Below are 15877 nucleotides of genomic sequence, written 5' to 3' on the forward strand. Positions count from 1 at the left end.
ATACGTTATGAACACTTTGAATGTGTCGATCCTTTCATATCTTGTGTGTAAAAGATTATGTGATGTTCATTCGGTTAAGTTCCATTAGATTACCGAATCTTACACATTTTCAAAGTCTACCTATTTAGAATTCGTTATTGAGACATATAAGGATCATTTAAAACAAATTTAACATATTCCTAGAATACATCTATGAAGTGTTTTTTTTCTCTTCCCCTCTTTTTTTTTTTTTTTTGTGTAATATATATGAAGTGAATGTTAATTTTATAGCTTTTTATACTAGCAGTTATATGTTCCTTTATCGAATAAATTAAATTTTGAGACGAGTTAATTTATAATCATTTATTTTGACATAAAAGAAGTTTTAGATAACTGATTGATAGGGTAGCTTGATCTTAAGATATGTATATATGTGTTATATATATTATATGTGTATTTTTTTTTTTTTTTTATTTTTTTTTTTTTCGCATTAAACATAGCGTGGGTAAAAAACTTCCCCCCTTTTGAATCTTACCCTAAAGCTACAGGATTGCGGAATCGCAAATTGTTCGCCATTCTTCCTTCACCCCCATTTTCTTGCAATTGTAATAACTTCTCTTTCTATTCCTTTAGCTGCCTGGTACAATTTTTTCCCATTCTTCGAATTTTTTCTGGTTTTATCTTATCATATGTTATTTTATTTTAATTTTTTTTTTTTTTTTTTTTACAATTTATTATGGAAAAAATTACACCTTGCAATTTATAAGTGAATATTTATATATATTTTTTTTTTCGGTTAATTTTCTTTATATCACTCCATTGGAGGCTTCTTTCTCTCCATGCCAAAGTTTTTCTCGTGCCACGTTTTAGTCCTTACGTAGTGTTAAGCATTTGTTATCGTCCCTTAATCCCATATGATGTTTTATTTAATGCTTGGTATGATATATAAGCGTGTATATATTTTTTTTCATTTTATATGAATATATATTTTTTTGCATTTTTTCCTTCCTACTTGTATATTAGTATCACCATACTCACGGATTATAATGCTAGGTGAAGCCCCCTTTTTCGTAGATAGATAGTTAGCCTTTTCATAGAAGAAGTTTACTCTTTCCATACTTTTCTGCCTTTTTTTTTTTTTTTTTTTTTTTTTTTTTTTTTTTTTGCGCAATAATTAGTCTCCCATTCATTGTGCATACGGATAGGAACAAATGTTTGTTGCGCATTTTTTTTTGTGTACTACTTTTTATTTTAATATTCGTGCGAAGGTTCATAATTTAAGTTGAGGAGAGCAACCTTGACGAGCAATAAAGGCGAGTGAAGATAGGTGAAGCCACAATAGCAAGGCCATTAGGGCGAAGCCAAGATAGTAAAGAATATAATATCCAAGAGACATTTAGACGCATTTACTCATTTCACAGCCAGTCCCCTTACACATTCGTACCCGTAGAAACACACACACTGAAATTTTCTGATGTATATGCATATGTGCTGTTTAGCACATTGACACATACCGATACACACCAGTTAAGCGAGTGAAACGGAAAAAAAAATAATAATAAAATAAAAAAAAAGTAAAGAAAAAAAAAAAAAAAGAAAAGAAAATGTCTTCTGTATCAACCTTGCCATATATAGGGAGTAAAATTTCGTTAATTTCAAACTCCGAAATAAGATATGAAGGAATTTTGTACACGATAAATACGCACGAGTCGACCGTTGCATTGCAAAATGTTAGGTCATTTGGAACGGAGGGGAGAAGGCAGCCAGACATTCCACCATCAAATGAAATTTATGATTTTATAATATTCAGAGGAAAGGATATAAAAGATGTAACCGTTAGTGAACCTGCGAAGACTATTCCAGACGACCCAGCGATCGTTTCCATGAACATAGCACCATCGTCTAAAAATAATTTGAGCGATAATATAAATTATAACAACAATGTTAATATGAATAAGCCACTGAAAACTCAAAACAATATGATGCAACAACAAAATGATAGAAATATGAACATGAATAATAGACGATATTTTAATAGGCAGAATTACAATTTTTACTATAATAATAATCCTAACAATAGCGGTAATAATCACAACAATAATAATAATAATAACAGTGGTAGAAACTTTAACAATTTTAAATATAGAAATTTTCGAAATTATGAAAGACCGTACATTATCGGGGAGCTTGAATCACAACCAAATCCAGCTCTAAAAAGCAAATTCAGCCCCGACTTTGACTTTAGTACAAATAATCTAAAGTTTGATAAAAGCACCATACTAGACGAAAAGAATAAAGACCCCTTAACGCTGAATAACAATATTCAAGTAGGAGGGTATGATAAGAATTCCAGTTTTTTTGATAATATCAGTTGTGAAACGTTAGACAAACAACAGGGTAAGGATGAAAGAGTGGACCGAGAAAAATTAAGAATGTTAGATGTAGACACCTTTGGAATAGCTGCAGCCCATTATAGAACCAGTGGACACAATCGAAACAACAACAGGAATAGAATGAGAAACAATAGAAATAACAAAATGATGGGAAACTTCAACTACAACTATTATAATAGGAGTCAGAACCCTTTTAACAGATACCCTGCTTATTAGTTTTTTTTTTTTTTTTTCTTCTTCTTCTTCTTCTTTTTTTTTTTGCACGTAGAGAGTACGGGGATGCGCGTACCCATTTGGGTAGACACATATATAGATGTTTTTCGAGTATGCATACTTATATGCGCGCGCGTTGAGGTGCCTCGATGTTATTCGTTTTTTCTAATTAATGTTTGTGCCATTACATGCGTAATAAGCCATTTAATTCATTTTAAAATTTTCCACCGGTGTAGACGCACTTTATACGGGCCTGCCTACCCGTTAACCGATGCGCCTTTACATAATGCACGTATAAGCAATTGTTCACGAAGACAAATGGCCCCCTTGGTTAGATCTTCAGAGTGACCTAATGTGAACGTACAAGTTTGTTCCTGAGTTTGTGTGTTTATATGTATGTACACTTTGACATACATACACATCACCACGAGGGGTGGGGGGTTGCATGCATGTGTACACGTTACGTATGTATTATGCGTGTGTGTATATATGCACCCATGTGAGCATGTGTATTTGCGCAGGTGCATGATCCATTTACATGTGAAAAAAAGTGTGAATCAGCAAATGTTTATAATTATAATTTTTTTAAGTCAAGCCCCCTAAAAATAATTTCCTTTTTTTTTTTTTTTTTTTTTTTTTTTTCTTCTTCTTCTTCTTCTTCTCTTTTTTTGACGTTAAAAATTTTTTTTTTTTTATTTTGTTTTGCTTTTCATAAATGCTTCCCTGGGTGTTTACATAAATATTTAGCAGCATGCCTTTCCCCCCATTTTGCTGAATCATTTTTTATATTTAAAAATTGTGATAAGAATGCAAAAACTAGTGGATGAAGAAACTATGTGGTGAATAGATTAATAAGAAGCATGCTTATTTGGTCTGGGAACATGACGGTTGGTACATATGGGCATATATTCTTATATACACATAAGTGTATTACTTTGTTACTTGTATATTCATGGATCTACCAGCCCGAGGTCGCAACTCATGGCACATTCAAACGTATGCCCCCCCTCTAAGGTAAACAACTTTTTGTTACTTCTTTCGGCAGTGTACTACTTTGCAAAACTGGAACAAATGGAGGTAATTTGCTTTTACGCAAGGTATCATTTCGCTGACGAGGATATGCTGTCTGTCGCAATAATATAAACGAAATAGACGTAACTCATTATTGAGGGGTATTCCTCGTGAACGTATTTTGGGTGGTGTTACAGGAATATGGGTAGTTCACCCTTTGGGATGAGGAAAAAAAAGTTGCGTTAATGTACAGTGAGGAAGGCAAAAAAGTTACACGTATAGCGGTATCTTTGGCCTTACAAACAATCTATTTGTTCCTCGGGCGTATTTTTTTCGGCCTCCCCATGGGTGGGCTTTGAAATGGACCCCAACATGCGATTAATTTGATAGGCATAATTATAGCATCAGTGGTATACTCAAATTTTGTCATCTATAAATTTATCCTGTTCACCATAACAGTGTGTATCTATTTTGTGCATACAACTGTGATATGTTATGTTTAATTGTTCAGTATAATTGGGGCTGCATTGTGGTGTCGCTTTTTTTCAGCCTAAGTTACAAATCGGAATGATGGAGGAGCGCGCAGAGGGGGGAATATTATATACTGACGAGATTATTTACTCTACGTAGAAAAAATGAACATACCACATTTTGTTCCGCACATTTGTATTTATGTTAATGTATTTTCCCAGTTTGGCTTTCTCAGTTTTATCTCCTATTTTTTGGCTAAGGAGTTCGGCATGCAGTGTAGGCTCCACACAAATTTGATCGAACGGATTTAAAGTTGTGCACATGTGAAATACCATTTTGGAGTTATCACAAAGGGTGAAAAAAAAAAAAAAAAAAAAAAATGTTCGTCAATACTGAACGAAATTACGCATAGGTAAGCAAAAAAAAAAAAAAAAAAAAAAGTAGATACTTTATTTTAACAACTTCCTTTTGTAAATCTCCAATGAGATGCTTTTCATGAAGGAAAACTCTTCCTCCATTTTGTGAAATTGTTTTACAGATTTTTTTCCCTTAACAAACCACACTCCATCAATTTGACCCTCTCTTAACATATGCTAAAACTTTGCCGAAACGTAATTATAAGGGAACACTTTTTCACAACGGTGAGAAGTACCCCCTTGTGTAAGTATTTATGAAAATGCTTTGACCTTTTCCATATGATTATATTTCCTACCATTCACCGCCCCATTCTTGTTGCGCCCCTGTTGCTATATTAAAATGGAAAACGAAGGGCTAAAAAAGCAGGAAGGAGAAGAAAATAAAAGAATATTAATTTTACATAAACATTATAGAGAAGGGCCATTTGAGAACAGACTAAGGTTCGAGTGTGAATTAGAATTTGTGCAATCGCTCAGCAACATTGATTACATTAAGTATTTGTACGAAAACAAATACTTTAGCGATAAGAGGTTTTTAAATTATCTGAAGTATTTAAATTATTGGAGAACCAAGCCGTATGTTTTTTATATCCATTTTCCCATTTGCCTCTACGTTTTGGAAATATTGAATGATGGTAAAGTTGATGAATATTTTAGCAAGGATAGCTCATTTATCAATTTCCTATATTACTTAAAATTGCATTGGTTGTTTTTTAGTTACCAAATTTAGGACATCTAACAAACGGAAAGGTGGAAAAAACATTTTCATTATACATACGAAAAATTGACTGGTTGAGTCAATATTCTTGTAGGATGAATAAAAATACGAAACGTACTTGCATATGGTGTGCCCTCCAATATGTTTAACCATGAAGAGTGTTAGAAGAAGGAAGACACAGGAGAAGAGGGGTGGGGGAAACCTTTTTTCCAAGGGATGTAGTCAATGACCACATATATCTTATATAATTCCCATTTTATGTTTTCATCAAATTGAAGAGATTATAATGTAACGCCTACACATGTGTGTCATTTTACTGCTCTCCATTTTTTGTAAAAAAAGGAGGGAAATAGACAGGTGTGGTCTACTATTTTGCTATATTCCCCTTTCCACAATTTCCTTCACCTAACTCTTATTTGCACATATATTCCCTTTTTGGAAAAAGCCTAAACGTAGAAACGACAATGAAGAAAGGCTTTTTTTCCAGGGTGCACTACAGTAATTGCGTTCACCACAAGTTTAAAAGAAGCAAGGAATGTTATTACAGCAAAGGTGCGGGTAAATTATTAAAGAATCTGAATTATTATTCAAGAAAGGAAAAGAAAGAAATTTTAAAAAAAATTCATGAAAATATTATTCTTAAAAAAAATAATTTGAAAGAAAAACTGACCCAATTCTATATAAACGATAAAGATGTGAAGGACATTTTCGAGAAGGAAAGAATTTCTAATGAGGATGATAAATTAGTGATAATTAAGCAGGTGGAAAGTAACGAAGAAGCGCTCATAAATAAGTTTAACAATTTCTACGATTTGCTTCATTTTTCATTACAAAATTTAGAGAGACAAGGGGGGCAATTCTCAAACAACAGGAGGACATTTAAACTGAATGATATGACCAACTGCGTAAGTAGCAATGTATTTGAGATGCACGAATGTGTTACAACCAATTTGGACTTGATAAAAAAGTTTTTGGTTTTCATTGATAAGAATTTAGACGCATATGAAAGAACATCCTGTTGGTTTAAAATCTGTTTCTGCCTCAACAAATTTGTAATATATTTTTTTAATTATTCCTTCCCATTCGTTGAATTTTTTGATTCGAAGCTCTTGTTCAAGTATTCTTATTTGTTTATAAAGTTAAGCCTTTTGGAGAATTCTGCTTTTGTTTCTAAACAGAATGAGAAAAGGACAGAAAATATTTACACCGTAAATATATCAAATGAGGAAATCTTTGATTTGGTAAAAAATAACAATAAAAATGTTATCAGGTTGTTGTTACTGTTGAGTGAGCGGAAGAGCCACGTGGACCTACTGGACCTTTCGGAGGTGTACTTGCTATATGTGAAGAAGACGAAAATTAGAGAATGGATTGAAAATGTGAATTCTTATCTTGTAGAAAGTGTGATGGGAAATCGAGGGGGATCGAGGCAAATGTCCACGTTCGTAGAAGAACCCAGTTATGAGAGTAAAGAAGTACTAGAACGGTCGTATGAAGAAATGTTCTGTGAAAAGGATAACAGAACAAATTACCATGGCTACTTCATTTGCCTCTATTTCAATCTTCTTTACTTAGTAAACAAATTGGTGAGTAATTATGTTTCATTCGTGCCCTATATGAATGATAACATACTTCCCCTTCTGGATTGTATAGGATTATTATGTGAGGGCATTTTAGAAGAGGACCATTTGAGCGAAAGGAAAATAAAAAATTGGACTCTCCTTCTGAGCAGAAGGGAGGTAGAAAAATACGTAATAAAGGATATAATAGCAGATGCTCCATTATCCAGGAACATACACTTGAGTGAATATGGTATTGGGGGAAGGGTGGCACCGGTTAGTGGTAAGGTTGAAGAAATGCATTTCCCATATGACGGGTTAAGTTACACCAAAAATGGGAACATGTTAGTGTGTGAAGATGACAGAAGAGGGACAAATGGGCTTACGCACGATGTGGAAGAAGATTCACTGCTGAGGAGGAGCCTCCTCCATGAGGAATGTTTCCTAAAATTGCACGAAAAGACAAAGCATATTTTGAAACTCCTTTTTGAAAACATGACACATTTGTTCATCCTAAGCGACTGTGAAGGAATCTTAAAATTTTTGCAAACGGTGTACCTAACGAGATATATGAATATGTGGAGCACAAATATTTTGTTCTATAGCATATGGCTGAATGCAGAATTTTTAGAAATGTATCAAGTGAAGAATGTGTTGTTTTTTCTTTCCCTGTTTAAGAGCAACTTTATTTTAAAGAACATGGATTTGGGAAATTCTATTTACAGTTGGTACAATAAAAAGTTAATATTTTATCTCAGAAAAAAGATAGAAATTTATTTCGAAAATAACACATTGGAAAGTAGCATCAAGAGCGTGTTCATATTGTCCGATTTATTGAGTCACAACAAAGTGATAAAAAAAATTTTACTAAAAAAATTACTTCTGTTAAATTTTAATAATATACAGCCAAGTCTTTTTTGTCAAATTTTTTTCTTACTAAATAAGCTAAGATTTGATGCAAGCAATACGTTATTTTGTGAATTGTTTTTGAAACATTACAAGAGGGTTATTCACTCCTTGACGTGTGTAGAAACATTAGACCTGATTAAAAATGCGGAGTACTTAATAAGTAGGAAGAAAAGGAAAATATTCGTCGTTCTGATTTTGTATTTTTTTAAGAAGCTTGAGCAAAGCGCGGCTGTGGGATGTACCTCCCCCCCACTTCTCAACGTTAGTTACATTTTTAAGCTAATTAACATTATAAACAAGTTTAAATTGTTTGAATTTTGCAGAAAGGATTATTTTCTGCCAATTTATCGATTTATTTTTTTCGCAAAGGAAGGGGGAAATGGAGTAGGGGAAAGAGCAGCGTGGGTTTCATCCGATAGTTCCAATTTTATGGACACATCCAAATGTAACCATTATTCTTTTTTAATAAAAAATAACCAGACGATATTACTTGATGTGAGGGAAATGGAGACAAGGGAAAAAGGGAAAGATATTCCACTGTTGAAGGAACATAATGGATGTAAAGATTCATATAAGGATTTGCCGAATGAGAAGGATATAAAATTCGAAGTCAGTAAGCTAAATGAGCAAAGGAACTTAATGTGCACAAAACACTTAAGGGTAAAATTGGAAGTATTAACAACGAGCGAAATATTAGATTTGATCTTCTTCAGCATAAACATAAGGAAGAATATTTACCTCATTGGTGAGCTTCATACAGAACTATTTTATAGGATCCTCCGAAGTGCGAATTTTTCTAAAAAGCAAATAGTCCTATGTTTTAGAAGCATATGGATGTCGAGAGTTTTTCACCTCAACTTTTTTGAGGCCCTAACGGACATGGTAACGAACAACATAAAAATGGTTAGCAACTCCATTTTCGCGTTGGACATATTACTATGCTTGTGTTCTTATAAGCACAGGAACATATACGACTCTTTGGTAGTTTCGCTTTTTGACATGTGCTTGGACGATATTGATAAAATTTTAAAAAATATGAAAACACAAGTTCTTTTCTATTCCTGTGTTATATTCTTGGAAGTGTACTACCCTTTGCTATTTTTGAAAATCATAAGAAGAGGGAAAAACCTTTTTCGAAAAAACAGAAAAAACAGTTCAGAACAGCGGCACGGAGTTGGGGTAGACTTAAATGGAAACCTCCCCAATGTGAAACCCTTCAAAGGGAATCAGAAGAATGGAGTTCCTTGGAGGCATGTTGGTGACACCCTGGAGGAGCATACAATACAAACGAACGTAAAAAGGAATGATGCACAGAGTGGGTTACTGATCGATATACCCAGTGATGCGGTGAACAACATCATAAGGGATCCTGTTGGAAGGGGTGAAGGGGAAGGTGATCTGATAATGACGATGCGGAAAGAAACAGACATTTGTTTGGAGGACAGTGGAGATTCCGAGCACCCCGCTGATGTGCTAAAACATTTGAAGCAAGTTTTCCTTTTGCAGCAAAAAAAACATGCCTATAGTTATGACTTAATTAACTTTTGCGAAACATTGCACAAATTAAAGATAACCAAGATTAAGGTTAATAATATCCCCAATGTTTTTTTTAAAAATCACGAAATTGATGATTTGCTTGTGTTGAATGTATTTTATCCGGCTTTAAAGTTCTGCATCATTTTTACAAGAGGTGAGAAGGCATCAAAAAGCTTGAAGAAAATTATTCATGCTTCGAAAATTTGTAAAACGTCAGAAGTACATAATGTTAATAAAGGCGCTGTGGACATTTCACTCACTGAAGAAAAGAACCTTTCTGAGGGAACATTCAATTTGCACAGAACGCAGCGCTGTAATGGGGAGAGTGTAAATAATGCCGATGGTGTTGATAAGGACAACGAGCTTAGTAGTCGTTCTCACAACTGTCGCGAGAACGATGTGGACATTCTCGCGCAAAAACTATATTTACTTAAAAAGCACAGAATAAATACCATGGTAATACCCATAGAGAAGGTCGACTTGTTTTTTAAAGTAAACCTTGTGGAGGAACAGAATGCCATCATAAACGAATCGAACATGATATTTGAAAAGGTGTATCAACAAATTTTAGCTAGTAAGAGGAAGGACATTTTAGCCGATCGTAACATCTTAGCATCACTCATGAGGAAGCAGTTGCAGTATATTTTCCAGTTAAGTTAAAATGATGCATGAAGAGGGGGAGATAGAAGAACACACCCTGGGATGTGAGGTATGAATGCATTAGTGCAGTGGAAACTGACTTTTTTTTCTTTCTTTCTTTTTTGGGGGGCGCTATTGTTAATGTTGGTCTTTTCCCGTTGCGTCTGTTTGTTTGTTTGTTTGTTTTTTTCACCTTAGAATATGTGCAGGAGAGAGTTCCCTATTTTTCAGTACTTTTCTTGCACCCTAGCAAAATAAAAGCTTTTAAAAATGGCAGAATATGCCCCCAATAAGGGTGAGTCCCATAAACTGCTAATTTTTGTCCGCTTTAACAGAGCCATTTTTTTTTTTTTTTTTTAATTTTAGAATTTTTTGTGAAAAAAAATAAATGGCCAGCAGGATGTTGTTAATGTATTTACCTTTCTTATGACACTATGTGCATTCCTTTTTTTTTTTTTAAAAAAACCTATGATTTGTTTGTAATTTTAGATTTTTCAAAATTTATCAACTTATATTTTGTTAACTTTTTCTTAATCCTACAAAATGGGCGCAGTTTAGCTTTAAGTCGTTTAGAGCGCGAAGAGGTTCACACATGCGCAGTTGGCGCAAAAAGGAAAAATAGAAAGAAAACTCATCGTATCATTAACTGGTAAGCACTTAGGGGATGAGTACTTGTTAAATTCCCAGGCAACCGAATTAACTCCTCCATGAATTCCCTCCATAGTTGAGGTCAAAATGAAGAGAATGAAAAAAAAAAAAAAAAAAGTACAGGTATTATTACACAAAATGATGGAAGAAAAATTAATTTTTTTTTATTTTGTTGTAAGTATATAGGAATGAAGCTACACTGAGAAACACGGAAATATACGATCTACATAAAATTGCGAGCTTTATTAAGGATACTTTTGCAAATATGAAAAATTATGCAATATTCCAGAGGGATGAGAAGAAGCTGTTTTTTGAAAAATTCAAAAGGGACATAACAAATTTGTTAAAAATTTATAACGTATTTTTTATAATTGGCATTTTGGAATTTGAGGAATTTATTAAACTAGCCATAATTCTGTATGAAAAGAAATTTCACACCTTAAATGAGAATAGCAGATTGTGCATTTCTTTTCCGGACAGAATTTTTTCTCACTGCTATAACCTAATTGATTACGATTTGAAGGATTTTTTCACTCCACTGTTAAGTGATCATGATGATGAAAACGAGAGTGTTCAGCAAAATGACAGAATTGCACTCCTGGACGAGGCAACACTGCTTCAGAAAATATTACTCGATCCCCTTTTAATTGAATTTAATGTTATAATTTTAACAAATGTTCATAGGAGATTAGTGAAGACCGACTTGATACTGTCATTACTAAAGAAGATACTTTTGAAGCGAAATGATTTAGTCATTTTTATATTTTCAAACTGTATGATTGGAAGCGTACTTACCTTTTTTAGTTCCTATCAGGGTGTACCTAATTGCGCACATGTAGAGGCCTCCTCCGTGGGTGAGGAGGAAGAAGACAACATAGTTAGTCATAAAGGGGATGTGAGCAATTCGAAAAAATGGGAAGTGGGAATTGAACAGCAGGAAAATGAGGATGACGGAAGAGTGGAAGTGCGTGGTGAGAAGTCGCTTGGTCACTCTCACAGAGGAAAACAAATTAGCATTGCAATGAGGGAAACGCACTTCGTAGGAAAAATTGACAAAGGAGAAGGCATAAAAGAGGATGGAAAGGGTACGGACGAATATGCCTCTGCAAAGGGGGTGATACATAGAAGAGAGTCGAAAGGTTTACCCACGCAGAATGAAAGAAGCGTGGATAAATCTTTGAAAGAGAAGGAAGATTCCTTTCCAGAGTACCACATTTATAAGAATAGACACGAACGCAGAAATTATGGAACAAGTAATATAGGAGGGAAGAAGCATTTCTCCATAAAAAATAAAAAAATGAAGGATATAATACGTAGGAAGGAGTATTACATGAGGAGTAGGAGCAATACGCTTTCCAGTGATGAAGGGAATAAAGAAAATTGCTTACCCGGAGGTGGTAGTGAAAATTTGGATTTATCCCACTCGGATGAAGAAAAAGGAAGAAATGTACGAAATTCGCTATTCGAACATTCGGCGAAACATTGCTTGATGTATAACCAGAAGGAAGACGCAGATTTTATCAACCCATCCTGCAGAAATCTACCTCATAATGGAAAAGACCAAATTAGTAAAAAGTTGGAAGAGTGGAAAAAGTTCGCAGAAGGAATAGGAAAAGTGAACAAAGAAATTAACTTGTTCGTTTTTCACATTTCTAATGAGAGCAATTCGGGTGAAAGGAGAGGAAGCAAAACGGGCGAACCGATCAGCGGCGATATTTACTATTTGAAAAACAGATGTGCAAATTATTTACGCACTTGTATCGTTTTAGCTAGTAAACTATTTAGAAGTAGAAAAAGGAGCAGAGAAAATGTTCTTATCTTTTTAAATAACGAACAAGAAATAGATGTGGTGAAGAGGGGATTGGAAAATGGAGGTATCGAAAATAGTAACATCGAAATTGTGAATGACATGGCTGAAGATGACCCCGACTGGGCAGAGTTACGGGACAAAATTATAATCCTAAAAGATGCAGAATTTTTTTACAAAAAGATACAAAATGTGAAATATATCATAGATCCATGCTTTGTGAAGGATGAAATATATGATTACGACTTGAACGTGACAAACAAGTACACCATAATGTGCAGTAGGAACAAATGTGAAGAGCGGCGACTCGTTTGCAGTGACACCATTTGCTATCGATTGATAACCGAGGATGATTATATGAATCTATTGAAGGAAAGTTGCATACCAGAAATATTAAAGAGGGACATTTTTTACAATATATTTTTTTTAAAAACGTTAGGAATGAAGAATATCTGCTCATTCGATTTTGTCACTGCTCCAATGGTGATAGCTTTGAAGAGATGTTTCGAGATGTTGTACATTTTAAAACTTATGGACATGGATGGAAATGTAACGGATAAGAAGTTAAGCCTATTGATTTGTCATCTGCCGCTAAAATTTAAGTATAGCGTTTTTTTGCTGAACAGTATAAAGTACAGATGTGTATACGAAGTAGTAGTTATTGTAAGCATGTTAATTAACGAACCCATCTTTTTATTTAACCATAAAAATGTAGATAGAGTGAAAGCTATGCGATTACCTTTGATGGCTGAAGAAAGCGACCTTTTGAGTTACTATAATATATTTCAAAATTTTGAGAAAGCAAAGGATAGAAAAAGTTTTTGCTATGATAATTTTTTAGCCTATAAATCGATTAAAAGGGCCACCAAATTTTTTTATAGATTAAAGAAAATATTGCATAATTTCGACATAGAACTGGAGAAGTCAAATAATGTGGAATTAATACTGAAGGCAAAAATATGTTCATTCTTTTATAACGTTTCGAAAGTGGTAGGTGATAATTCGTATAAGCTTTTAAATGGGAGAGGTGACAATGAGTTATTATACCTCGATCAGCTATCTATCTTGAACGAATCGGAACAACAAAAGAGGAAGTTTATCGTGTACACCGATGCTTATTCTAATAATGAATCCAGAATTTTTGTGAGACACGCATCTATTATTGATCCCTTATGGCTGATCACTGAATGCCCATCATATTTTTCCAATAGGCATTGTGTGAAACTCGCGGGGATGGAAGCCTGAAGGGGTTGGGGCTGCATTTGCATTTTTGCCTAGCTGCGAGTGTGCAAAAAAGGGGGATATATCTACCGTTGGTAAAGCTCTCAACAATGAGACTTAGACATGGGTGATTTGGGTGCCACATATTGATGTTAATCTACCTATTTATAACCTTTATGTAATCATCAAAACGTTTGCACAAATTATTAAAATTTTGTGTTACTATTTGTAAAAACTTTCATGGACTTTGACCAAAGCAATTCCTTTGGATCTTCTGTCGAATTACATCTTATTTTTCCTTATCTACCGGTTGGCACCTTTCCACAGATTGAATACATTTTTTGGTTCACAATTTTGGAAAGGGGTATGTTTGCGCATTTGCTTACCCAATTTTTTCGTTTTTTCATGAGCACTTAAGGGAACCCCCATTTCCTGTGCCCAATTTTTTATCAAAATGTGATACTGCTTTTCTTAACAATTTTAAACTTGAAATGGTATTATCTATACATATGTCGTTATCAACTCTGTTTACAATTTCTCAAATGTGCGGTTCGTTTTTATTACCGAGAAGGACTTTTCCAAAAAAAAAAGAAATATATCATAAAAAATGGGACCCCCCCCCAAACAAAAAAAAAAAAAAAAAAAAAAAAAAAAAAAAAAAAAATTGAAATAACCCTTTAATAATATATGTGTAGATTTTATTATTTTTTCTCACTTCCCTGTAGAAACATTTTCCTACCTTTGGAGGTTCTAAATATATATAATGGTGTTTTATATTTTTACTCCCTTATTAGAAATTCCAGTATGACAAGCTGATTGTACTTTTTGCCAGAGTGGCTAAAATGGCCCCCAAATCAAACACCTACTTTAGCATAATGATAGAAGCAGGCAACATAAGCACAAAATGATGCGTTTTTTCTTTTTTTTCTTTCTTCTTTTTTTTTTTTTTTTTTTTTTTTTGTGCGTTGATCAGCGTTGGAGAATGAGTGACTGGGCTGATTAGCACACGTTGTATATAGTAGCACATAACAACATATAAGTGCCATTTTTTTTACCCAAAAGAAGGGGGGGGAAAGAAGGATTTCAGAAATTTGCAAAAATGTAATACATATACATATACACCCTTTTTGTAAGTGTATAAATACCTATATGTGTAAGTTGCAGTAGCCCATCCATGTGACATACCCAAAGCTGAAGAAGAACAAAATGAGCGCTATAAAAAGGATTTTGAGCAGGCTGCGCATGAACAGAACAAACAAGGCGAAGAACAATTTCCTGGTGTTAGAAAAAAAAGAAAAATTGGAAACGCCATACTTATATCTGTCCCTATCCGCCTGCATGCTTGGGTTATCCTTTGCCTTTGTCCCATTGTACCAGTTGTTTTGCCAATCAACTGGATACGGTGGAACCATACAAAATCAAATTGACATCAGAAAAATGTTGGAGAAAAAAAAGGCAAATAATAAGAACAGATTAATTGAAGTAAACTTTACCAGTCAGTCTAATATGCCATGGGTGTTCGAACCAGAACAGAAAAAAATAATTGTAAAACCTGGGGAAACGGTGTTAGCATTTTATAAGGCAAAGAATTTGCTTGACAAACCAATTATAGGAATAGCTCTGTACCATGTGCTCCCTGACGAGGCAGGTTTATACTTCAATAAAATTCAGTGCTTTTGCTTTGAAGAACAGATGCTAAATGCAAATGAAGAAATTGATTTGCCAGTTTTGTTTTTTATCGATCCAGACATTTTAAATGATTCTAGATTAAAAAATTTGGAGAAAATTACCTTGTCATATATTTTTTTTGAGTCAGACTCGGAAATCCCCGAGGAATATAAGCACCTTTCAAGGGCAATCGCGCCGAAGAAGAAACCCGAAATTCAAGTCATTTGATGTAGGACATACTTGTAGAGCAGTGTGCTACCACTGTAGCAGTTTTTCAAAAGCGGTTTCATTCGATGTGCTGAAAATGGAACGTAAAATTGGTCTATATTTACCATGAAGGGATGCTCATTTGTCTTTGAAGATGTACATATAAATTAAAAAAAAAAAGTTTCCCTTTTTTTTCCCCCGTTCAGTTATCATTTGTTTTGTATTTTATGCTCCACGTTACACATTCCATTTGCGGGATTTTTCCAAAATGAGTGGAGCATTTATTTAAATGTTGATTGTGCTCAGCGGTTTCTATTGTGCACTTTTAAAGATTCATAAATGTGTACATATATATATATGCAAATTTAAGAGAAGAAGCCATCGTTATAGGGGAAATTATTGAGAAAAATAATGGGGAAAGCCCACATGGGCGGCAAAATACTGATGTGCGAACATGCACAATAGAGTGTACAATGGAAATG

At 34.0% G+C, this 15877-nt stretch overlaps 5 protein-coding genes across 5 annotated transcripts; all 5 read left to right on the forward strand.

Annotated features, from left to right (window-relative positions):
* Window positions 1-1583: 1583 nt before the first annotated feature.
* PKNH_1245200 (trailer hitch homolog, putative) lies at window positions 1584-2588 on the forward strand (the record flags this gene model as incomplete). The annotated part of the gene is made up of 1 exon (XM_002260464.1): window positions 1584-2588. One exon carries the CDS (start codon window positions 1584-1586, stop codon window positions 2586-2588), a length of 1005 nt encoding a protein of 334 aa, XP_002260500.1.
* A 2235-nt stretch (window positions 2589-4823) lies between these two features.
* Window positions 4824-5213, forward strand: PKNH_1245300 (SOH1-like protein; the record flags this gene model as incomplete). The annotated part of the gene is made up of 1 exon (XM_002260465.1): window positions 4824-5213. The coding sequence occupies one exon, from the start codon at window positions 4824-4826 to the stop codon at window positions 5211-5213; it is 390 nt and encodes a 129-aa protein (XP_002260501.1).
* Window positions 5214-5665: 452 nt separating this feature from the next.
* On the forward strand, window positions 5666-9865 carry PKNH_1245400 (conserved Plasmodium protein, unknown function; the record flags this gene model as incomplete). Its single annotated transcript, XM_002260466.1, has 1 exon — window positions 5666-9865. The coding sequence occupies one exon, from the start codon at window positions 5666-5668 to the stop codon at window positions 9863-9865; it is 4200 nt and encodes a 1399-aa protein (XP_002260502.1).
* Window positions 9866-10757: 892 nt separating this feature from the next.
* PKNH_1245500 (conserved protein, unknown function) lies at window positions 10758-13544 on the forward strand (the record flags this gene model as incomplete). Its single annotated transcript, XM_002260467.1, has 1 exon — window positions 10758-13544. The coding sequence occupies one exon, from the start codon at window positions 10758-10760 to the stop codon at window positions 13542-13544; it is 2787 nt and encodes a 928-aa protein (XP_002260503.1).
* Window positions 13545-14726: 1182 nt separating this feature from the next.
* On the forward strand, window positions 14727-15416 carry PKNH_1245600 (cytochrome c oxidase assembly protein COX11, putative; the record flags this gene model as incomplete). The annotated part of the gene is made up of 1 exon (XM_002260468.1): window positions 14727-15416. One exon carries the CDS (start codon window positions 14727-14729, stop codon window positions 15414-15416), a length of 690 nt encoding a protein of 229 aa, XP_002260504.1.
* Between the last annotated feature and the right edge of the window lie 461 nt (window positions 15417-15877).

This window comes from Plasmodium knowlesi, assembly GCF_000006355.2.
Source record: "Plasmodium knowlesi strain H genome assembly, chromosome: 12".
In the NCBI taxonomy this organism is placed as follows: domain Eukaryota; phylum Apicomplexa; class Aconoidasida; order Haemosporida; family Plasmodiidae; genus Plasmodium; species Plasmodium knowlesi.